The sequence below is a fragment of the Natrix helvetica genome, assembly GCF_964273705.1.
Source record: "Natrix helvetica genome assembly, chromosome: 13".
In the NCBI taxonomy this organism is placed as follows: domain Eukaryota; kingdom Metazoa; phylum Chordata; class Lepidosauria; order Squamata; family Natricidae; genus Natrix; species Natrix helvetica.
In genome coordinates this window covers 15,038,165-15,064,087 of record NC_138557.1, presented here as the reverse complement: position 1 = coordinate 15,064,087, position 25,923 = coordinate 15,038,165, and the positions used below count along the sequence as shown (strand labels likewise).

The 25,923-nt window shown below is 45.0% G+C and overlaps 1 protein-coding gene across 3 annotated transcripts in view; it reads right to left on the bottom strand.

Moving 5' to 3' along the window:
• Positions 1 to 12,845, bottom strand: part of USP7 (ubiquitin specific peptidase 7) — a 101,989-nt gene extending 89,144 nt beyond the window's left edge. The window contains exon 1 of one of the 3 annotated variants that reach the window (XM_081966006.1): positions 12,207 to 12,845. In XM_081966006.1, the coding sequence (XP_081822132.1) occupies positions 12,207 to 12,321 (115 nt within the window). In that variant the 5' untranslated portion in view covers positions 12,322 to 12,845. The remainder of the gene's footprint in view (positions 1 to 12,206) is intronic. The other 2 variants (XM_081966005.1, XM_081966007.1) reach the window with 2 other exon arrangements.
• Positions 12,846 to 25,923: the final 13,078 nt, after the last annotated feature.

Sequence of the window (25,923 nt, the reverse complement as noted above, 5' to 3'; positions counted from 1 at the left end):
TTGCAGACAATATCAATAGCAGCCCAACAGGTGCTTATGGAAATCTAAAACATTTCCACAGCTATAGCTAAAAACTTGCCTATGAACTCTGGGGTTTTAAATAAATTAAATAATGCCACCACTACTCTGTAATATAGTAAAAACTATTCTTGAAACGTTCAACCTTCCACACCCAACCTTCAAAATTGTCTCAGTATCTATCTTGGTATCTAAAAAGCTCTTTTAGACATAGTGATATGATAGGATACAGAGGAAATTGATTCTGAACCTAACCTATTCAAATTGATTTGGTTCCTGCCTTTATTTCGTGGCCTGCTACTTAGTAACAACATATTTTGGATTTCTTTCTGAAATGTATACATTTTCTAAACATAGCAAATAACATTTAATGCAAATAAATGTTTATAAGTGAGCCTTTTCATATCACTTCCAGCACAATCTAAAAAACTTTGAAAAGATATCCCCTAGACCAGGGGTGGGGAACTGTGGCTCTTTTGCGAATTGTGGACTTCAACTCCCAGAATTCCTGAGGCAGCTATGTTGGTTCTGGAATTCTGGGAGTTGAAGTCCACAAGTCGCAAAAGAGCCACAGTTCCCCACCCCTGCCCTAGACTATTTTAATCAAACAAGTAGAAAAAGAGAGATTGTGCCCGCTTTGTATAAATGCAAACATATAGTTAGAATTTGAGGATTTCAACGCATATTATTTTCACTATTCAAACACAGCGAAATGCATGTTTGAAAAAATACATAGTTCACACAATATACCAAATCAAAATTTTGTTATGACTAATTCTGGTTTGATTGCACATCCGAATCCAATAGGTCTAACGTAAGCTTCAACCGGTGAAGGCATCCTGCTAGAAACAGGGTGGCTGCGAGTTCTGATCTTGCCTTGGGCCCAGGTCAGCTGAGTGATCTTGGGCCACTCTCTCTCAGCCCTAGGAAGGAGGCAATGACAAAGCACTGCTGGAAAACCTTGCCCAAGAAAACTGCAAGGACTTGCCCAGGTCGTCTTCAGGAATCAGACATAATGGGGGGGCTCCTAATTTAATTGTATAAAGCATTAAATTTTGTTTTTGTCCCACACAAATGTTGCCCTCAAACTATAAAAAGGTGACATTTTTGGTTCGCCTGGTAAGTGCTCTACTGCAACATGCTATATGTAGGGCTGTTCTTGAAGATCAGTTAGAAGTGACAGTCGGTCCAGAATCTGGCAGTGAGCATGTATGTATGTACCCTGCTTCCCTGAAAATAAGACCTCCCCGGATAATAAGCCCAATCTGGCTTTTAAGTGCATGCGCTAAAAAGGGCGTTGGTACTTACCTGATACGCCTCTTCTCATAGTGGGGGAGGAGTATCCAGAATGGGTTGACCTTGTCCTCTCGTTGATTGGACTGAGTCAGATAAGCTCTTTGGGACATACCCTGGTCACCAGGTACCACCCAATTATCAACTCAGTCCACTCAATGGACGGTTGACCATTCTGGCTCTCAAGACCTCCCCGGATAATAAGCCCAATCCGGCTTTTAAGTGTATGCGCTAAAATAAGCCCTCTCTGAAAATATTGCAACACAGCAGCAGCCATGAGGTGACCACACTCGCCTCCTCCTGCACCTCAAAAATAATAATACCTCCCTGAAAATAAGGCCAAGCGCTTATTTCAGGGGTCAAAAGAAAATAAGACCCTGTCTTATTTTGGGGGAATCACGGTATGCATATATTTTATTTTATTTAAATGTATTGGCTGCCCGTCTTACCACTGGATAACTCTGGGTGGCTTACAGTTACACATAGCATAGTATGCCCATGTTTCATTGTTGTTTTATGATTTATGCTGGTTACCAGTTGCCTTCTGGGTGCATCTCAAGGTGCAGGTTATCGCTAAAAAGCCCTTCATGAGAAACGGCCTAGCTCAGGGGTGTCAAAGTGGCGGCCTGCAGGCCAGATGTGTAATGCCCAGGCCACACCCACCCCAGCTCTGCGAGCGGGAAAAACATCCCCAAATGATGGCAATGTGTTTGACACCCGTGGCCTAGCTAGTTGAGGGACAGCTGATCTCCAATACTGCCCACACGCCCACACGCCCACTAAGATGGGACACTGGGGGTGCTCCAGAACCCTTCAAATGCACAGCGTCACCCAGGAAGCATATCTTCCCTGTCCTCAGATATCCCAGGGTTTCCAATCTGAGGGTTTTCCACAAGCCACTGAAAATTTGCTCCAGATTTGGGGAACATCAGCAGTTAAGTGTCTGTCAATGTTCTTTATGTTGTTTTATTTCTCGCTTCCAAATGTTCAGGATTTCCACCCCTTCTTTTGGTCTTTTACCATGTAAGCCATCCAGAGTTGATGGGGTCCCTAAACAAATAAATACCAAAAGGGCCATGGATAAACAAACATATGAACTAGCAACCTGGCTGACTTTTATCTTGGTAATGAGAATCAAACCAATAAATTAATATTATTCACAACTTGCCACTGTTGCTCTTGTCAAAATATAAACTGAGTCAAAAACTCCGCATGCTCAATATAACTATCAGTAAAATTTCAGTGAGGGAAGAGATGTGCCTTGGGAAATTATTTCAATGCTTTTAATTCCTTTAATTCCATTTTACAAGTCTCAGGCTCTGGCAGACGAGCTACGAGGATTCCCAAGTTTGTTGCCCTGGTCCCCATTTTCCTAACTATTATTTGCATGAATCTATAACAATCCAAGGATTTGGGGCAAGTTGGAGCTCATCGCCAAGTGACTCCTGCCTCCCACACCTTGACTGCCACTTCCAAACATTGTTTTGACATTCAAAGTAGTACAGGTCCAACTGGTTTCTCTCTTTCACTTTATATACACAGCATCGTTTTCCTGGGATAATAGCCTGAAAGTTATTTCAACTAAGCCATCTCCAGAACGCTTCAAAATAATTGTTACATCTTTGCCCAATATCGTGAAAATATCGCAATACTGCAGTACTGTTTTAATATCAAATAAAGTACTACTTATGAGGTCATTTGAAAAGGATAGTTATATAGTCTACATATGGAGAGCACTCACCCAAGCAAGAAGGTGAGCATCATACCTATTTTTTCACATGCACTGGCTTAATTTCCCCCCCTCCCACCTAACATGTATCTCTTGCTACTGGTTCAGATCATTAAAAAGCCATGTTGGAGTGTTCCACATTTTTTTTTTTAATTCAGAACTTTATTCTAGATGTCTGCAGATAATCCAACCCAGACACCCTCCAAAAACAAAATATGTCCTTCCATCATTTCTAAATCTTCTGGAAGATGTTCCCAATGCCTTCATTTAAAGATTAGGTTAAAGGATTTCTAAAATTTTTGTTTTGGGCTTCCCTTGGCATTTTTCACTTAACATTTGATAACACCTACTTTTGAAAGCCATCAGTGCTAGATTTCATGCTCCCCTGTTCAGTTTCATGAGGTAGTCTAGTTCAAGTTATCTAAACATGTTATTGATTTTTAACACACATTTATCGAGTATATGGAACAATAAATGAAGATAGCCATCATTTTTACTGTGGAAGTCTTCTGACTTCATTCGCCTTCTAAATATTTGGCCGAATATTTTGGTGGGTCAGTGTAATATGTCTTAGTACCAAAAGTACTTTTTATACTTCGCATTTATGCTAGCATAAAGTGATGTTGCTGAAAATTGACGGTCTCACGCTTATTAAGCTTACCATTTTGCCTCTTCTGTTGAGAGAAACTCCCTCCAATATCAACACGAACCCATCCCATTAGGTTCCTGCTTCGTCCTTATATGCCCTTTCCCGCAGGCCCCGTGTGGCCCCACCATGAATCCAATCCCCCTCCCCCAAATAATTTAAGCCCTTTCCCTTTATGCCACCCGTAGTTTCGTCTACCTGATGTTTTCATGTGGAAGAAAGAATTCCAGAGACGGAAGATCCTAGCTCTCAACAACCTCCAAGCAACCAACTGGACTGCAGGACCTCACATTTCCTTGCACCACTGGTGACAACAAGAGTCATAGCTAATCTCCACCCCAGCATTCACTAGGTAGGCCATTTCCGGGCAGACTCCACCTGTTGCAAGTAACAATTTCTAACGATTAAATAACCCATTACTGGGAGCTTTCCATCTCCTGAAGGAATGCCCCACTTCTTCCCAAGATGAGCTCTTTCATGCAAAGTATTTCCTCAGACACACACCTTCCCACAAGATCCGCATTCCCCCGTTCTGTCAGAGGAGTGATTATAGTTAGTGGGCCAAGAAACCACATGGAGATAACTTTTCTCTCCCCCCCCCCCCCCCGTTTCTTCTGGTTAGCACCTTTCCCTCCTACCCTCCCTTGCCCAAATAGTTCCTCAACAGAAAGGAATTTAACACAATATGCTCCTGTCCTTATAACCAGCCGGCAACTGCCGGTTGACATACACAACTCTGATAACCCTGTTGGCTTTCGATCTTCCACGGGTTACGTAGATACAAGTACATAATTGGGCTAATCAAGTCCACAACATGTTATGAAAAATAATAGCTATTGTGTTTCCTTTGCACTGAGTAATGTAGAGAAGATAAATTAGAGAAGGGAAACAATAATGATAAGGTTTTCCCGCTTTGTACCAATCAAAATATACACCAGCACAAACGTTAACACAAAACAAAGCATTTAAATAGATGTTAAGTATGCCCAAGCAAGAGCATCTTATTAATGAAAATGCCTAGCCACTTTCTGTTTACCCAAGTGGGAGATTGGGAGACACCCGTCTTCCCTCTCCTCCTTAGTGGTTCCTCCTGAAAAGGAGGACAAGGGTTGCTAAGGTCTAGCAATGACACATCATGATGACACCCAACGAAACTTACTTGCAGCTACAATACGGTTGGGTTAATATCCTTGAAGGATAATCAAATATCCTGAGGCTCGGGCTCTTCTGAAGCAATTTCAGGAGTCAACGGCTCCCATTTCAATGAATTTTAGCCTACTCATATGTGCACAAACTATGGCAGGGGTGTCCAAACTTGGGAACTTTTAAGACTTGTGGACTTCAACTCCCAGAATTCCCCAGCCAGCCATGCACAGACATGTGGACTTCAGCCAGGCCAGCCAGCCAACCAGACATGTGGACTTCAACTCCCAGAATTCCCCAGCCAGCCATGCTGGCTGGGGAATTCTGGGAGTTGAAGTCCACAAGTCCTAAAGTTCCCAAGTTTGGACACCCCTGAACTATGGATAGTTACCTATGATATAATAAGCCAATCTTGAAATGTAGGAAAGAAGTCACTTCATTTATTAAAAAATAGACACCCCCCCCCCAGATCAAACACACAAAACATGTTTTTTATTTTAAAAAAAAACCCTATTCATGCCTGAACCAAACAGGCTTTGTTTTGCGAAAGGATGCTATACCATCAACCAATTTGTTAAACTTCAGAAATAGCAGCAAGCAGCTGGAAATAGAAAAGACACATTAAATCCTCAAGTGATGGGCTCTTAACCATCAAAGAATTTATTATGATTCGTCACACAGATGTTTAGACAGGATTTGGCATTTTTATCCACCCAATTGAAACCTTCCCAAGATTTGAGATAGGCAAATGTTATTTGTCTGATGGCGTTAAAAGATATCCTTGTAGGATGCAAGTTGCTCCGAGTCAAACTGCCTTTGGCAATTGACTGGTAGGGATTTTGTCCACGTTGATGGTTCAAGTGGTGCTCCAGATGTTTTGGGACTGCACCTATTACTATTGGGACTATCTTTGCTTTCTTTTGGCACAGTTATTCTATTTCTTTATGCAGCTCTTTGTGTTTTGTGATACCCATCGCCCCCTAGTTCTTTCTTTCCTCTTCTGATGACTCTAGGTCCGCGGTGACACACGGAGCCATATCTGCTGGCACATGAGTCGTCAGCTCTAGCGCGCATATGTGCACTGGCCACCTGATTTTCGGCCTTCCGGAGGGTCGGGGGAGACTTCAAGAAAGCCTCCAGAAGGCGAAAACGCCCCCCCCTCCCCGTGGAGGCTCTACAGAAGCCGGAATTGGATCATTTCCAAACTTCCAGTTGGCACGTTGGACCTGGTTTTCACCCTCCCCAGGCTCCGGAGGCCTTCCTGGAGTTTGGGGAGGATGAAAACGGCCTCCCCAGCCCTCCCCCCCTGAAGGAAATACCAAGGTCAGCTTGCAGGCGAGTAGTACGGTGCACCGGGGAGGGCGGATTGTGCGCACATGCGCATGTGGAGGCACTTTGCATTATGGGTGCCGGCGCTCGCATGTGCAAAAGCGCACGCACTCTTGCATTTTTGGCACCAACAACCAAAAGGTTAGCCATCATTGCTCTAGCTACTGCCACATCCGTTATCCAGACTTTTTTCTTTCTGATTGACAATTATAGTTAGTCAGTCAGACAGATGTTTTGATTGGATTTGGCATTTTTATCCACCTACAGTCTTTCCCAAGGAACTGGGACAAGCAGATGTTGTTGTTTGCTGGCATTAAAGAAATCGTCACAGGATTTAAGCTGTTCCAAGGAAAACTGCCTTTTGCAATTGACTAATGGTGATTCTGTCCATTATTATTATTTGGGGGACAATAACATGAAGGGGAAATGAGGTTTAGTAGAGATAGGAAAAGTGGGGGAAGGCCTTATGTTGACACTTTCAACCATCTCAATTACATTTGCTGAACTGTGAGACAAACTAAAACCTATTGGGGTTTTCCTTCTTGTTCAGAACCTGCAAAAATAATTCTACAGGATAATTTATCAACTCATGTCAGATTTAAACACCTGAAAAATTAATAAAACAAAGCCTCCCCTTCTGCACCAAGTACTGTATCTAATTCTCTAATTAATAAAAACAGAAATAGGAACAAAACCCCAACCCTTTTCCAGTATTTTCACATCAATAATCAACTCAGTTTTGGTTTGATAATGTGGCTTGCCAAGAACCAAACGGAATGCTTATGATATCCTGTATTCTGTCTGGTCCATTTTCAAATCAAGAGTAAAAAGGCTATAATCAGCACCTACATCTCGGTGTCCAATCTTGGCAATTTTAAGACTTGTGGACTTCAGCTCCTAGAATTCCCCAGCCAGCAATTCTTGGAGTTGAAGTCCACAAATCTTAAATTTGCCAAGGTTGGACACCCCTGATCTACATGATAGAGGGGCAACTCTGGTATTCTTACAAGATGTCAAAAAGGTTAGATTTCAGTTAAATTAGTCTTGTGAATAGTTTCATCTCAGAGAATTTACCACTCCTGTTTTCAAATCACATCATTGCAAAATCTATATTTCCTTGAGTCTAAAAAAAGAGCTCTGCATCCTGGTCATCTTTCAACTTATCAACCGTGTTTTTTTTAAAAAAAAACCTCTCTCTCTCTCTATCCAAAATTCTCTACCAAATGTATTCATCACCTGCCTTCAGTCAGACTACAAGGCATCTGTTTAAACTCCCTTCCTGTTTATCCTTCTTTCCTTTCACAATCCTCAGTGGCCTTATCCTTCTTGTGCCCCATCGCCTATCCAGTTTCTCCACTTGCAATTATGCAAACTTTTTTTACTTCCTCAATTCTCTGTCTTTCTCCTGCTGCCCTATATTGCTGGAGTTGCCTCATCCGCTTCTTACCTTTAAAATGCTTCCTCAAATCTAAATTTAATGCGGAGCCTTTGGCAAAAGCAAAACAAAATTATCCTGCAACCCTTGATGTCTTACTGTAATTAACCTAGTTTATATAACCGAAGTAACTCCATACTTTTCTCATTCTGCTTTTGCTTAAATCTGTTCCCTTCCACTGAACTATGAATCCTTTTGGACAAGCATGTATAGGTAATCCTTGACTTAAAAAAACAATTCATTGAGTGACCACAGTTACAACCGCACAGAAAAAAGTGACTAGTGATTGTTTTCCACACTGACCATCATTGCAACATTCTCCATGGCCACGTGGTCAAAATTCAGATGCTCAGCAACTGACTCACATTTATGACGGCTGCAGTACCCCGGAGTCATGTGATCACTTTTTGCAACCTTCTCACAAAGAGTCAATGGGAGGCCAGATTCCCCATGTTATTTGTTTGTTTGTTTGTTTGTTTTTATTGGATTTATATGCCGCCCTTCTCCCAAAGGACTCAGGGCGGCGTACAACATTAAAAAACACACATCACAAAAGTTAAAAAAAAATTAAATATATATCCAAAAAAACAAATTGAATTTATGGAACAATACATTTAAAAAATGAGTTAAAATTAACAGGCCAGGCCGGCTTGCTGGAAAAGCCAACTTTTTAAGGCGCGTCGGAAGGACCGGAAGTCAAGGATTATGCGAAGCTCCTGTTGTTATTCCCTTAACAACAGCAATGATTTGCTTTAGTAACTTTTGAGCACAATTGTGGTTGTAAATTGAGGACTATGAATATCATTCTTTATAAAAATGTGGGGTATATGGTTGGCTTTCATTGACAGCAAGCGGCGTACAACAGCACTCAAATGGTATGTGGGATAAATTAACTGTTACTTTCACACCAGGAATCCAGATTAGGGATATGAAAGTGCCCAATATCATACATATCACTCATTTTGGCCATGTCACGCAGGGGAGATGAGTGGCAAAAGGAAACCAGGTAATCAGGTGGCTGGACTCCATCAAAGCTGAGCACAGAGAAAGATCGGAAGATGTGGAGAAACCTGGCCCAAAGAATCATCAAGAGCCGGACACGACTGAATGGATACGATCCATTCCTGAATGGATTCATCATCCTTCCAAGGTCGGTAAAATGAAGACTCACATATGCTGACTCTGTAAACCCCTTAGAGGGGGCTGTGCAGTACTATGGGGGTGCTATAGAAGTGTAAGTGCTATTGTTATTGATCTCATCATCATCTACATGCCACGGAAGTTGTAATTATGCAGAATGAGAGGCGACAAAATATTTACTAAGTAAGTTTAAACAATCATTTTTATTTACTGAATGGACTATAAGAATTTTGTTCATTCCTTTTATTGTGTGAAAGATTTGCTGCCCAAAAATGTTTTTTTTTAAAAAAAAACAAATAACCCAAAAACATGAACTCAACTTTCATATACCCCAGTTCAATTAAGTAGGACTCAACCATCCTATTTATATTTGTGTGATCATCCCGTAAATAAATCTGACAACTCCTACCTGTTCTTGGTTTATAAGGCAACTAGAAGGATGATAAATAAGGGAAGGAATAAACAGCACAGAGACAGCGGATAAGCCAAAAGTTTTCTCAAAATATACAACTTATTGTTGCCTGGATCAAGAGAGACATGGGACACATTAACAAGCAATAATTCATCACCATGCATGAAATCCACTAGCTCAGGCAGCTTTGAAAAAGGATTAGGTAAATAGATTTATCCATGGCTATTAGAGTCATTAAAGCTCTATCCAGAAGCCTCCATGGACAGTCACAGTATACCACTGAATACTGGGCTATGCAAAACAAAGAGCAAGGAGTCCCTGCCACTTTTATTAGAGGCATTATTTGCTTAGGAACAGATGAAGATGGATTTTCTTAGCGATGGGATAAAGAATCAGAAAAGCCTAATCAAAATCTTAAAATATTGTACTTTTCTATTATTATTTCAGTTCAGGGATGGAGAAAGAATTGACTTTCTAAGTATTTGTTATCTCTTCAAAATACACACGTTTTTTCCTAAAAATAAGACAGGGTCTTATTTTTTTTGACCCCCAAAATACGCACTACCTTATTTTCAGGGAGGTCTTATTATTTTTGAGGTGCAGGAGGCAGCATGGCTGCTGCTATGTTGCAATATTTTCAGGGAGGGCTTATTTTCAGGGGAGGGCTTATTTTAGCGCATGTGCTCAAAAGCCTGATTGGGCTTATCATCCAGGGAGGTCTTATTTTCAGGGAAACAGGATATACTTCTAAGAAAATGTTACTTTATATTCAGTAAACTGCTTAGGGTGATTACACAAAAAATGTGAATTAACAGCTAAGAGTGTTTAAAATATAGCTTTTAATTCATCTGAAGCAAACCATATACACACAGAAAAGACCCTAATATACCTTGTAATATTTTTGTTACTGTTGTCTAACTGAACAACATAATAAGTGAGAAGAGTTGGAGTAGAAGACCCATAAGACCCATGTGGGAAAACAAGTTGAGAGAAATATACCTGAATTCATTTCATTTTACAAGAAGTACCCAGTTCTTTAAATAGTGAAATAATAACTAAGATGTCAAGGAGAAAATGATCTGCAAGTTCTACATGAATGGGAAGGAAATAAGAATGACCCACTGAAGTTCAAGCAAGTCTTAAAATAAGGAAACGAGATTAACCAATAAAGTTCGTGCTCCATGATGTGTAGGTCAGGACACACTTTACTCCACAACTTGCTCCTCTTTTTCAGCTGTCACAAAGTAACAACCTAGTCTTTGCGGAAGTCCTACTCCTGCATGAGTGACCACTTCCTCATCCATCCTACTTCTTCCCATGTGGAGCTAGGTTCCTATGTGCAGAAAATGAAGTGTGTTTTACACACAGCATCCAAAGTAGCCCAAACACTCTTCATTATTTTAAGGCCAGAAAATTCCCCACTGCCTACTTTTGAAAGGAAAAGATGCTTCTGATTTCTAATCCCTATAAAGCACGCAACCTTGTCACTGGGCTGTATAAATAGGGAGGTTCTAACATGCCCGCTTTGATACGGCCTATAGGCTAACCAATAAAGCTATCATATCAAGATCCCGCTGTTGGGAAGAAACCTAACAGTGAGAACAATTCACCCGTGGGACGGGTGGCCTTTGGAAGCTGCGGGTGCTCCTATCACTGGAGGCTTTCAAGAAGAGACTGGACTGCCATTTGTCCCGATTGGCATAGGGTCTCCTGCTTGGGCAGGGGGCTGGACTAGAAGACCTCCAAGGTCCCTTCCGCCTCTATTCTGATCGACTGAAAGAGGAAAGCAGCACCAAAAGAAATCAGAAGAACTTGGGGGAAGGTCTGGGAGGAGGTCAGGAGCAGCATGTTCTTGGGGGGTGGGGGTGGAGGCTTCCTCCTTCTCCTCCTCCCCCCTAGCCAGCCAGCATGACTGAGCAGGGACAGGGGCCTGCTGGCTCCGGGCGAGCAGCGCAGCGCCAGCCTTGCTTGCTTCCTTCCTTCCGCCCGCTTGGCTTCCCCGCCCCGAAAGCCGGGGCGCTCTCTGTAAATAACCCCTCCGTGCAGCAGCAGCAGCAGCAGCCGTGCCCCAATTAAAAATGGCGAGCATCTCGCGTGGCTGGCTGCGTGCAAGCTACAATGGGAAGGGGCCGGAGGAGGCTTTTTAAAACAAATCCCCCCTCCCCAAGCAAACGCCGAGCGGCTGGCCGGAGCCTCCCGGGGAGGGGGGGGCGGACACTGAGCGCCGCGCATTCCTGCAGGGGATGCAGCCTTCCCCCCACCCCCTCCAATCCCCCTTTGCAGGCGGCGATCCCCCCCCGGGACCCCCCAGTGCTGGTGAAGCCGCCTCCGGACCCTCCGCCGCCCGCCAAGCGGGGAAGCCTCCGCCCCCCAGTGCTGCCAAACTTTTAAACTCCGGCCTCGCGCGAGACGGCAGGCGCCTCCCCCCGGAAGGGGGGCGCTCGGGAAGGGCTTCCCAGATGCCGCGCACACACGGGCTGCTCTGGCCCGGAGACCCTTCCCCAGCCCCCCGCCGCCGCCACCACCACCACCCCCGCCAACCGGGCCGCACGTGGCCCAGGAAGGGGCTTCGGGTGTCGGGTGGAAAGAGAGGCGCCGCGGGAGCAACCCCGGGCTCCTCCTTGCATCGGAGGGGCTGCGCTTCTGCCCCTTCCGAGGGGGGGGGGGGAGGGAGGGAGCAAAGGGGGGGGCAGAATGGCGAATCCCACCCAGCACAGGGGTCCAAGGGGGGCGGGAGGGTCCCTCTCCTGCCAGGCGATCGGAAGGGGAGGATGCAGCCCCCCTAGGCGCGGAGGCCGGGCGATGCTGGAGAGCTGGAGCGGCTCCAGATTAGGGCGATCAGGCGCTCAGCGGGGGCAGCGGGGATATTAAAAAAAAAGGGGGGGGTCGGAGCAGCGCCAGGGATGCGGGATGCAAAAGGGGGGAGGGGAGGGGGAGGCGCCCCCCTTCACCTGCGCAGGTGGAGCCGCGCGGGGCAACGGAGGACGATTCGGGGGGGTATTTTGGGGGGGTCCTGGAGGAGGGGTGAGGGGGGGTAAAAAGGGGGGGGTTTCTTGCCTACCTTCCATCTCCATGTCCTCCGGCTCACTGAGCTGCTGCTCGCCCGGCTTCTGCGGCGGTGGCGGCGGCGGCGGCTGCTGCTGCGGGGGCGGCGGCGGGTGGTGGTGGTGGTTCATGGCGGGCGCCGGGGGGCCCTCGGGCGGGGCGGGGGCTTCCTCGCGGCCTTCCTCGGCGGGCAGGGGCGGCGGCGGCAGGGAGACGCGCACGTATTTGCTGGCGATGCGCCCAATGGCGGCGGGCGAGGCCGAGGGAGGCCGAGGCCCACCCGGCGAGGGCTGCCGGCTCCGGCGGGAGAGCGGCCCTCTGCGCGCCCGCCTGGCTCGGCCGCGGCTCCTCCGCCTCCTCCGCCTCCTCCTCGCGCTCTCAAAATGGCCGACGCCGCCGAGTGTCACATCCGCATGGGCGCCCCGGCCGAGACGGGCCGGGCCGGGCCCGCGCCAACGCCGCCACGACAGTCAAGGAGGCCCGCCGGCCCTCAGGGCCCGGGCCTCCGCCGCGCCGCGGGCTCGCCTGCCGCGCTCGCCTGGCTGCCTGCCGGGTCGCCTTCTTCTCAGGCGGCCGGGTCGCTGGGCTGCTGTGGGTAGCGGAGAAGGCGCGGAGGGAGCAGCCAGGAAGGAGGAGCAGCAGCAGCGCCGCGGCCGCCCCGGGAACAGCAACCGACGCCGCCGCTGCCGCCGCCGCCGTGGAGGAGGAGGAGGAGGAGCCGAGGGGGAGGGCGGTGCGCGCCCCCGTGAGGGGAGTCAGGGGCGAGGCGGGCTGGCAGACACCCCCCCGCGTGCGCGCCCCCGCGGCTGGGCTTCTCTCCGACCTGCGCGAGGGTCTTCTGCCCCCCCTTCAGCCTTTGGTGTGTGTGTGGAGGTGGATTTGGCCCCTCCCCCCAGGAGGGCCTGCAGGGGCGAGAGGAGGGGTCCCACCGGAGTGTCCCGGCAGCCCCCCCCACAAAAGCCTCCGACAAATTGGGGGTGGTGGGCGGAGGGTACTATGACTGGGCTGGCTGGTACAGGGTGAGTGATGGGAGGATCGCCCACCACCCTTTTCTCCTCGCTTCCCCTCCCCAATAACTGCGACCCCTGCAGGAGGTAGGAAGGGGACAGGAGACAGGGGAGGGGGCTGAGGGGAACAAGGTCCCCACTCCCCCACCCTCCCTTTGCCACCACCACCCCCATCGCCTGGGCTTCTTTTCCCACCAAGCATGATGGGGTTTGGTGGGAAAAAAAGCCCAGGGGATGGGGGGGGGGCAAAGAGAGGGGGGAGAGGGGACCCTGTTCCCCTCACCCCCCTCCCTTGTCCCCTGCTCCCTTCCCAGGTTCTTGATCTTCGGGATAGAAGTATTTTAGGAAGCCCTTGACTTACGATGGATGATTGAGCCCCAAATTTCTGTTATTGAGTGAGACGTTTCTTAAGTAAGCTTTGCCTCATTTTATGACCTTTGTTGACACATTTCTTAAGTGAATCACTGCACTTAGTAACCTGATTTTTAAGTGAATCCGGCTTCCTCATTGAGTTTGCTTGTCAGAAGGTCACTACAGGGGGATAACATGACCCCATGACACTCCAACTGTCATAAATACATGCCAGTTGCCAAGTACCTGAATTTTGATCATGAGGATGATGCAGTGGTTGTAAGGGTGAAAAATGGCCCTAGGTCACTTTTTCCGTGCCGTTGTAACTTCAGACCATCACTATATTAACTGTTGTAAGCCATGTTGTAAGCCTGTGCCACTATCACTGGTTCACTCTGGGCCTCTTTCAATTCCCTCTTGCAGTTTTTGTGGGGGGCATTGGTGTGAGAACTCCTTCAATAATTTATTAATGCAAAACTCGGTACCAACATAAAATAAATTGCTGGGTTACAAAGAGAAAGCAAATTAATTTGCCTGTCGAGTCATCCTGGATCAGGTTTAAACCGTCCTTTGCAACCCACCAATTACTCTTTGATTGTTTTCCCACCCAAATCTAGCTCAAAACCGGTTAACACCTTGCCTGTGTGTGTGTACGCAAATACAGTACACATAGACTGTTACCCATAAAGTTGTCTTAATCTGGAGATGTGTACCCTATATTTTGAAAGGGCTGGTTCTGAGAATTTAACCAGTGAGATTGTCTGAGAAACCGATCTCTTGAGCATTGTTTCTCGACCTTGGCAACTACCATACAAGATGTTGGACTTCAACTCCCAGAATTCCCCAGCCAGCCATGTTTAGGCCAAGGGAGCAAAAAAGATAAAATAAAATTGAGTGATATTTTCAAAAAGCAAGAATGGGCTCTCAGAATTGGGCTGCAAAAATCTGCACTACCATTAGACATTCCAAAATGATCATCTGGAATTTCTGTAACTCAAGTCTGGTACTCCTTTTTCTAGGGGAAGATAGCTACTCGTTACTTGAATACAAGAAACAATGAGAAAGAAAACTGGCTCACAGAGTTACAAAGAAAGAAAAAAAATTACATTAAAAAAAACCAGGACATATGGCTACAGTACATATATAAACATTCTAGATAAGGGTTTCGGTGAATAATAACCAAATTTCACTATAATCAGCCATCGCTAATCTACATTGACAAATGATTCCATTCGATACATTGCTGAGCTCTGCAAACAATTGAGTAACGAAATATAAGAACAAACCTTTCCAGCCTCTGCAGCCAGGTAGATTTGAGCATTGACGTATCCACCTCTTTAGCATCTATAGCAGTTAAGGATTTTTTTTTTCACTCCTTATGTAAATATTGGGAATGTGGAGATGGGAATTTGGATTTATTGTTCACCGCTACGGAGATACCTATTCTGAGAATACCGTATGGCAAATTTTTCATTTGCCTTCATAATAATTACTCAGCAGAAAACAATTACCTGCTTATAAAGATAGAGAGTTTGTATTATTTGTTTTAAGCAGGGATCATCAAGAATTTCTTCATGCTTTTTCTTAGATGCTGTGTTTGGCACAACTTCTATTGTGGAGATGCATTAGAGCAGCACTTTGCTGGGCTTTTCCATGGGAATGAGGCAGGGATCCAGGAGAGGAGTTGGGGAGGGGAAAATCAAGAAAATATGGAATTGGAGAAATGCAAGAAGATAAGCCTTTTGAGGGTGTTGATAAAATTGTGTGGGAGGGGAGAGAGCAAAATAGCATATAGGCTGGATTTCTACAACGTGCTATGTTCAAATTATTGGATGTTTAATTCCACCTCCAACTCTGCCAGCGAACATATCTAATATTCTTCCTTCCTCATATTTTCCCAACAATAAAAACCCTGAGGCTGAGAGAGAAGAGGGACTGGTCCCAAATCCCCCAGCTGTCATTCATGCCTAAAGCAGAACTAGAACTCCTTGTCTCCTAGTGATTGGCCCAAAGTCACCAAGCCAAGTCACCATGCCGGCTTTCATGCCTGAGCGAGACCAAGTAGCCAAGATAATTTGTCTACTGGATAGCATGAACCCAGGCTGGTTGGTCATTTCAGTAAACCAAGCTGGTGCCTTACAGGGAGTCCTCAACTTATGACCACAACCGAGCCCAAAATCTCTGTTGTTAAGTGAGCTTTGACCCATTTTGCGACTTTCTTTGCCACAATTGTGAAAGGAATCACTCCAGTTGCTACGTTGGTGACACAATTGTTAAGGGAATTTTAACAATAGTAAAAGGGGATCACGTGACACACACACACACCTCGGGGACACTGCAACCGTCTTACATATGTGTCAATTGCCAAGCATCTGAATTTGTATTTGTGTGACCACACGGATGCTGCAGTGGTTATAAGGATGAAAAATTGCCCTGTCATTTTTTCCGTGCCGTTGCAACTTTGAAAAGTCACTAAATGAATGATTGTAAGTTGAGAACGACCTGCATCGTAACAGTTAAAAAATAACACAAGTTTACATGCTCAAGATATCTATATAAGTTCGTTAGCTCTGACTGATTAACTTGATCATCTCACAGTAATGAAATGGTTATGCTGAAATTTCGGCCAAAGGTAAATCCAGTTAAAATGAATCTATTAAAAAGCAGGTGTTAAATTCATTCATCGGAGGGCAGAGCTAATACAATCCTAGGCTGCATTAATGGAGGGATAAGAATCAAGATCACGTGAAGTATTAGGACCACCTCATAAAACCTTAGTAGGACCACATTTGGAATACACGATCCAGGTTTGATGACCAAGATATAAATAAAATGTTGAGAATCTGAAAAAAGTGCAGAGAAGAGCAACTAGGTAGGATGATTAAAGGCCTGGAGCAGTGGTGGGTTCCGGATCTTGTTCCAACCAGTACTGTTGGAATGGGCCCGGCATCGTCCACATGGACGTGCACAGTGTGCGAGCACATATGCGCAGCTTGCGCATGAGTCTTACCGCTTCCGAGTCCCTTCGGGGAGAGGGAGCGGCTTATAAATCTAATAAAATGAAAATGAAAAAATAAAATTCCGTGATGCTCCAGCTGCTCAGCATAGCATTGCGCAGGCACTGTGCGCGGAAGCACTGAAGACTTAAAAAACCGGTAAGGAGCTCGGGCGGACAAGTGGGCGCTCTGGAGCACCGTACCGGAATGGTATCCAGTGTTCCGGGCAGGCTCTGGTACGCTCGTACCGGGGCATACCGTCTGCAACCCATCACTGGCCTGGAGACTAAAACATGAAGAACGGTTGCAGGGTTAGGGTATGTCTAGTTTGATGAAAAGAAGGACTGAGGGGTGACATGGTAGCAGTCTTGCAATATTTGAGGGGCTGCCACAAAGAAGAGGGAGTCAAGCTATTCTCCAAAGCTCCAGAAACAAAGATGAAAAACAATGGATGGAAGCTAACTAAGGAGAGAAGCAACCTAAAACTAAGGAGAAATTTCCTGACAGAACAATTAACCAGTGGAACCGCTTGTCTTCGAATGCTCCATCACTGGAGACTTTCAAGAAAAGACAGGACAGCCATTTGTCTGAAATGGCCTAGACTCTCCTACTTGAGCAGGGGATCAGACTAGATGACCTCCAAGGTCCCTTCCAACTCTGTTATTCTATGTTCGAATGAAACCCCCCCCCCAAATGCATTTGCCTCCCTTGATGAGCTTCTAAATATTTGAGGGGGGGATTTTCTTTTTCTGCAAGAGGGGGTGTTGCTAGTCCGTAAGCCTTAATTTGACATATGAGAGGGAATCTGCTGGTGGAAGTGTTTGTTTTTATTTATTTTCTCTGAGAGGGCAAGGGCTGTCGGTAGAGAGCGTGTATCAATTCAATGGGATCCCAAAATAATCATCCTGTGAAGTTGATTGGTCTGATGATTGAGCCCAAATCCCCCCCAAAAGACTCATCCTTGACGGTTACGCAGTTGAAGTTTCCCTCAGAGACAAAAAGTAGCTTTGTCTCTCAGCCCAATCTATCTCACAAGATGGTTATCGTGAGGAAAATAAAGAGCTGAGAACATGGTCCTTGCCACATTGAGTTGTACACAACAAAGGAGGGATACAAATCTAGTAAATAAAAATAAATACAATAAATAACCATGTCATCTTCCTAGTCACAATGCAAAACCTTTATCACTCCATTATATTGTCTAGAGCAGTGTTTCTCAACCTGGACAACTTTATAACGTGTGGACTTCAAGTCCCAGAATTCCCTAACCAGCCATGTTTAGGCCACGTTGGCTGGGGAATTCTGGGAGATGAAATCCACACATCTTGAAAATCAAGCATTTTTGTTGCTTAAACATCTGTTCCTCCACATTTATTTGAACTGAAATAGTTGTCCATTCTGCAACACTTGTTATAAGCATAGGTGAAACCAGAAAAATCTGATATTTCACAAGCCAGTAGATTTTCTGGAATCAGTTTTTCTCTGTAACTTCTTGGATTGCTGATGTTCTGGGTCTCTTCATACATGTTAAATAATAAACCCTGATTAATAAACCACAGTGTGGGCTGGCCCACAAAACATGAAGCAAAACCACATTATGAACTTCGATTGGTTGGGGATTAGTCAAAGCGTTAGGTACAAAATCACAGTTCTCAGGATTCTGATGAAAGATCCTTGAAATTTGAAAGATAGTAAGTGCCTTTTCTAATACAGTTTACATGTTACTTTTCCCAGGCTATTTTTTTTAAAAAGAAAGAATTACTTGAGAGTATCCTTGTAAAATCCCAGTCATCTGCAGAGAGAGCCGTGTGGATCAGCTTCCCAAACATGAGTAAGTATCACTTTATTCTCCAGGAATGGATTCTCCTGCAAAAAGTTAGAAATATAAACCAAGTCACGCTTTAAGCTGCTCTCTTCCATTTCACATTCCTCCCCATAGCAATAGCGCTTAAGACTTATATACTGCTTCACTGTGCTTTTACAGCACTCTCTAAGCGGTTTACGCAGTTAGCCTCTTGCCCCCAACAATCTGGGTCCTCATTTTACTGAACTCGGAAGGCTGGAAGGCTGAGTGAACCTTGAGCCGGTCAGGATCAAACTCCTGGGAGTGCGCAGAGTCAGCCTGCAATACTGCATTCTAACCATTGTGCACCATGGGTGGGTGGGTGGATGGATGGATGGAAGGGAGGAAGGAAGGAAGAACAATAACAATAGCACTTAGACTTATATACCTCTTCACAGTGCTTTCCAGCCCTCTCTAAGCGGTTTACAGAGTCAGACTCTTGCCCCCCAGAAATCTGGGTCCTCATTTTACCAACTTTGGAAGGATGGAAGGCTGAGTCAACCTTGAGCTGGTCAGGACTGAACTCCTGGCAGTGGGCAGAGTCAACCTGCAATACTGCATTCTAACCACTGTACCACCAACAGGAATGCCTGTTATCTGTAACTGAGTGATCATGATTTGATCGTGGTCCCCCCCGCTTTCATTTCCAAGCCTCTGCTGCCTCCCTAATTGCTGAAAACTCAGGCCCTCTTGCCCCTCACCCTATTCTGAATGCAAGAAGGGCCTTTCTCATCCTTGTGATCATTTAAAAAAAAAAGAAAACAAATCCCTCTAAACTCACTGGGCCTAGGACTGTGATGGTAAACCTATGGTACTCGTGTCACAGGTGGCATGCAGGGCCCTCTCTGCAGGCATGCCAGCTGTCGCCCCAGCTGAGCTCCACCGTGCATGCGCACAAGCCTTCCGCCGGCCAGCTTGTCTTCAGGTCTCTGCTGTGCATGTGTGGGGCACATAAGGGGAATGGGTGTGCACATGCACAGAGGGGCAGGGTGTATGCGCAGGGGGACTCTCACATTGCATTTTTGAGCCTCACGCAATGTCTCCACACCCCCTTTTGGCTTCCAGGTCAGTGCAGGAGGCCTCCCAGGCCCAAAATGGGGCGGCTCTCCTGTGCCTGGAAAACCACCTGGAAGCCAAAAATTGGTGAGGGGGGTGGGGTGGGGTGCATGTGTGGGGGGGGAGACGGGGATCACAGGGGGTCACACACGCGTGCATGGATGGGTCACGCACACGTACATGGGGCGGGGCACACAGGATCACGCACACATTGCATTATGGGTGGTGCGGGCGCATGCGTGCTTTTGGCATGCAGTGACAAAAAGGTTAGCCATCACTGTTTCAGGACAACTCTCTGTGGCCCATTTGCAGCCACCAACTCACCACGGGACAATTCGCCGTGGGACAAGAATTACACTGACATTGAAGAAATGGTGGAATAGAATCATTAAAATTGTTTTCAATAATTAAAGTGAATTATTGAATTGTCCTGCCTCAAGATGTCCCAGGGCAGGTTGGCCGTGGTGAGTTGTCTGCAATCGGTTGGCAGCGGCAAGTTATCCCATTCCAAAACTCACCTCTCTCCCTCTACCAAACTAAAGAAAACCTGGGATTTGGCCACGATCATGCCACGGCCCTCAGCATTGTGTTCTTCGAAAAGCCCCAGGCACTGAAATCATTCTGTTTGTTTGTTTGTTTGTTTGTTTGGATTTATATGCCGCCCTTCTCCAAAAGGACTCAGGGCGGCGTACAACGTTAAAAAAACACACATCCCAAAAGTTAAAAAAAATTAAATCCATATCCCAAAAAAACAAACCGAATTTAAAAGATAATACATTTAAAATAAGTTAAAATTAACAGGCCAGGCCGGCTTGCTGGAAAAGCCAACTTTTTAGGGCGCGTCGGAAGGACCGGAGGTCAGGGATTATGCGAAGCTCCGGGGGCAGCTCATTCTAACAGTGAATGGTGATGGAATCCTTCAGGTTTCAACAATCCTGTCATCATCATCACACCCCTAAAATCAGTCCATAAAATGTCATGTTTTTGTACCGCCCGGAATTAAGCCGCCATCGAATGCACATCTGAAAGCATCGGCAGCTGTGTTTTGCAAACCCGGGGTAGGGCTCCTTCTGAACTTCATCTTGTTTACTCGGTGTTTGCACAAGATGTTCCTCTTAACCAAGATAAATATTTATAGGCTTAACCTGCAGCCTTGGAGGTACGATAGCTGGTTTGGGACCGAACACAGGTCTTGATCCATAAAATATCTCCACAGACTTCCAGAAAGGATTCTTTATCTGCCTTCCCTGCAGTTGCTTAAACTGGATTCTTCCTGACCTGCTGTGTCCTCCTTCCATCTGCTGTGTCCCTGTACTGGTGATGAATTACTTCGATCTCTCTGGACTTAAAAACTCACACTCACAACAAAATTTACCCTCCACGTCACTTCTGAGGAGTAACGCTGAGGCAGGGCACTCCGCTCTGCTGCGGGAATCAGCTGAGAGGATATAGGTATGTAAAGCATAGAGGCGGGCGGCCAGGCCCATCTGATCGTCGGAACGAACCGGTTTTCTCCCCAGCTGATCATCAGAGCTACCAGTTCTCCTGAACTGGTCCAAACTGGCTGAATCAGTGGAGGGTTCCTACCAGTTTGGACGGGTCCGGCCAAACCAGTAGTAGCTTGGTGGCCTGGGTCACTGGAACCAGCAGCAACTCAGGCCTGCCACACCCCCGAACTGGTTCTCCTGGCAGCATCGTAGGTGCCGCCATCTTGTTTTTTGCTTCTGCGCATGCACAGAGTAATTTTAGCTGTACTGCGCATGCACGAAGCATCCCTGAGCAAACCGGCAGTAACCCTGGGTGTTAGGATGTGAAGGTGACCTCTCTCTTTAATGGGTGAAACCCATAGAGAGGGTTTCCCAAACGGTGAGTTGTATCTTTACTTTACTTTACTTTATTTCGTATTTCTAGACCGCCCCCTCTCCCAAAAGGGACTCGGGGTGGTGTACAGTTAGGCTAAAACACAAATAGGATGCATATAAATAAATACATAAATACATAAATGCATAAATGCATAAATGGAGGAGGCTATATAAAACGGTACCTTCAAGTAAAGTATTAAAAGCAGTATTTAAAAACAACCCCTAAAAATACCCCAAAAAATTGAATTTAAAATATTTACCCATGAAATTCCCCAATTAAATATCTGCCAGGAGGTAAAATAAAATTATGAGTGGGCCAGGCCGGCTAATCGAAACAGGTGAGTCTTTAGTATCTCCCTTGGGGTGGTACAGACAGAGTCCAGGGGTGATGTGAAAAAACCTTTTAGGTTAAAATAAATCCTTCTCTCCCAAAGTTTCATTGTATCTCCATTGTTCACTTGTGTTCATTTTGGGGTTTTGATTTTTAGGGGAGCTGTTCAGAAGATCCACATTCTAGGTAGAGTTGACTGTTGGTTTGAAATAGGAGTCAAAGAGGCCGTCTATATTAAATTGAACAGCCCTCCCCCAACAGAGAGGGAGGGATACGACACCATCTATTGCCAGTCTACCACACAGTCCTTTCAGCAGTTCTAAGAAGGCTCCACACCCATTTGCACCACTCAGGTGACCCTGAGGACACAGATAAGCCCCCTCCCCCCCAAAGTGAACTCAATGACTTTCAGAGTCATTGAACAGGACGACTTCAAAGAATCTAAGTCTTTAGTTAGAACCGAAGAAGCTTCTTGGATGAGAAGCAAAATATTTTCAAAGGAAAAAAAATCAAGTCAGTCAGTCCAGTTGCCTTTGAAAAAACAAGCACCTTTGGGATAATTCACTACCCTAATTTTTCTGGTCTACCTATCCAGGACATTTAATTCTACTTGAGTCCAGTCCAGTATTCCAGCTGTGTATCAAATGTCTGGAATTGGCCAGGTGTTTATTGTCTGGATGGTATTTTCTTTAATATACAACAGAGAACATAGAATAATCGAGTTGGAAGGGACTTCTAGTCCAATCCCCTGCCCAATCAGGAAACCCTACATCAGGGGTGTCCAAACTTGGGAACTTTAAGACTTGTGGACTTCAACTCCCAGAATTCTGGGAGTTGAAGTCCACAAGTCTTAAAGTTCCCAAGTTTGGACACCCCTGCCCTACACCATTTCTGACAGATGGCAGTCCTATCTCTTCTTAAAAGCTTCCAGTCATGGAGAACCCACAACTTCTGAAGGCAACTCCTGTTCCATTGGTTGATTGCTCTCACCATTAGGAACGTCTTCATATCTTCTAAATTTGAAGTATCTTCTTCACTCCCATGATATACTTCTAACCTTCTTCTTGATGTGAAGAAGAAGGTTGATGTTATCAGCTTGAAACGAACATCTAGAAGTCGAGGACCACCTGTGTGTTGTTACATTGCTTGGCCATGAGTGGGTGTAAACCAGTCAGATGTTTCAATCAAAAACTATGGACTTCATCTTCTCCTGCTGCCTTCTTGGTCAAGCATTAACTGGTTCTCTGCAGTCTCTCCACTGAAGGATTTGTAGAAATATTTATGATTGGATTGAAATTCTGCGCATGGTTTTCAATTTGAGCTTGGTATCTGGTGATCTTCTTGGCTGCTTTATTATTTCCAGTGCTTCCTTGATCTTCCTTGTTTCCAGTTGACATTTCTTGACCAGGTGTTCTTTGGTCTTTTGTTCTTCAGCTTATTCTGTTTCACCTGTTCTAGTTTGCTTGCGTCTAACCTTAGCATGCTGATCTTATCTTCTATCTCGGCGGTGCAGCGTATGCCTTTTTTCCTTCTTTGTTGATTTTGTGTCCCAGGTATTCAGTTATTTTTGCAGCAGGGAAGTTAGTTGACTTGTTTCTTACCGTGGGCTGGTGCTTATATTTGATATTAAAATATTGGTATCTTTAATAGTTCTACTAGCTGTTTCTTTGGAACAAGGGTCACGTCAGGCAACCTCATTCTATTGCTCTTGTGCGGTTTTAGATGCTCAGTTAGTCTTTTTTTCAAATCTTCTTTTCTAATTAGTGTGTTGTTTTTGAGGAAAAGTCCCTGGTTTGGGAAGAAAAATATGTCAATTTCTATGCTCGCTTCTTCTGCTTCTGACTTTTCCTGGTTTGCCTCTACGTTCTGAAATACTTCTGGCAAGACTTTGATCTCTTTGTCCTGGGTAGACTTTTGCAATTCTCCCAATTCTGCTTCTGGGAATACTTTTATTTCGTATTATAAATTGACATTGGTCTTCTAGCCTATGTTCTGTTATTTTTGGTTCTGAATGTTGTCCTTTCTAGAAATGATGCATTCTTTTCAGTTATCCTCTTCTTGTTGGATTTGATTTAATAACAGTCCTGAATTCTGCAGCCCATTTGCCCCAAGATGTCCAGAAACTTTAGTAATTAGCACAGTCATTGGTGGCCTGGATGATAACCAATTTGGCCAGGGTTTCTGTAAATTACTTCTCACCATATTATTTATGGGAGAGACATTTTTCCTCCCTCTTTTGGTGACAGCTGTCTGGTACAGTTGAACCTCAGGCTTAGCTCCAATCTTCCTCAGAGCACACAAACCCCACAATCCCATCGAGGTAGGGCCTCACTGGGGGATTATTGTAATTGTGGTTTCTTGTTGTATCCAGATGTTTGGACTGGGTTTGGAATTTCTACATACAGAACAACGTGAAGTCACAGCTGCCAGTTTTTCTGTTGGCCTTCATACCTATCCAGTTCTTCTCAAGAACCTAGAAGGTCCCAATGCATCAGCATAGTAAGTGTGTGAATCCAAGCAGTGTGGCCTTCTGTAATTGCCTCATGGAAATTTTGTCAAGGCACAGATTTTGTAAAGTGCTGTTTGGGATTTTCTGGTACAGCACCCAATGTGTCAAACCACTGGGACCACCACAGTTGGCTTATGCCATAATATGTCCATTTCAATTTCCAGATCTAAATATTTTCAATTCTTCGTCTTGCATTCTCCTATCCCCTGGCATCAATTATCCACACATTCTTCTTTCCCACCAATATTGCATCTGGTATATTATGATCAGTCTGCATTTGAAACTCCCACAGAGAGCCATGGTGGCACAGTGGTTAGAGTGCAGTACTGCAGGCAACTTCTGCTGATCACCAGCTGCCAGCAGTTTGGCAGTTCGAATCTCGCCAGGCTCAAGGTTGACTCAGCCGTCCATCCTTCCAAGGTCAGTAAAATGAGGAGCCAGATTGTTAGGGGCAATATATTGACTCTGCAAACCGCTTAGAGAAGGCTGCAAAACACCGTGAAGCAGTGTATATGTAAGTCTAAGCGCTATTCCTATTGCTAATATTTTAATATGCTGATTTTTGACTATTTTTCCAACTCTATATTCCCACCAAGTTTTCATTACTGGCCTATGATCATTTTTTAAAAATTACATGCAGTAAAAGGTGACCTCACAGCTGCTGGTGTTGATCTTCATGCGCATCATATTCTTTTCAAGAACATAGGATGGCGTAATATATGGCCATAATATCCTCAATATATAATTGTTTATATAATTGTATAATTGTTGATGGAAATTTTGTCTATGTGCAGATTTTAATACATTATGAACTATATTTCTGCTAATAACTATTACCTATAATACTATTACTTAAAAAGTTTACTGCATAGTTTTCCTACAACATATATTTGGAATCAGTGAACAATCTGAAACTTCATGAAGGGGTTGATGAACTGAAGAGTTTGGGGACCACTGTTTTAGGGACTTTACCCCAGGGATATTCCTGTACTTTGGGTTGGACTTAGGGAAGAAAGCTTCCCTAGTGGTTGTTGCTGCCTTATCTTCAATTCCACCCGTTTAGATTTATTTCTTGCTTTAGATTTAGAGCAATGGAAATCTTCTATTTCGGTGAATGCTATAAACATGAGCCTCTTGCTCTCGCTCTACCATGATGAATACAGTACAAGCAGTCCTTGAATTACAACTATAATATATACAACCATCTCCTCCCACTTATGACTGGCAGGACTGTAACTTTGTTGCTTGTATCCTTACGATTTATATTGATATCGATTGTTTCCTGATTGCTTATTTGTACCCTATGACTATCGTTAGTACCCATGGGTGAAATCCAGCAGGTTTTGACAGGTTCTGGAGAACCAGTAGCAGAAATTTTGAGTAGTTTGGAGAACCGGCAAATGCCACCTCTGGCTGGCCCCAGAGTGGGGTGGGAATGGAGATTTTGCAGTATCCTTCCCCTGCCAAGCCCACCAAGCCACACCCTCAAACCCACGCCATGCGCACCAACCCACGCCTACAGAAACAGTATTAAAAAAATGTATGTCACCACTGGTTGAACCTTATGATTCTTGATGAATGTATCTTGTCCTTTAATATACACTGAGAGCATCTGCACCAAAGACAAATTCTTTGTGTGTCCAATCACACTTGGCCAATAAAGAATTCTATTCTATTCCTGATTCTCTATCCTATCCTATCCTATCCTATCCTATCCTATCCTATCCTATCCTATCCTTATTCTATTCTCCTCTCCTCTCCTCTCCTATTCTATTCTA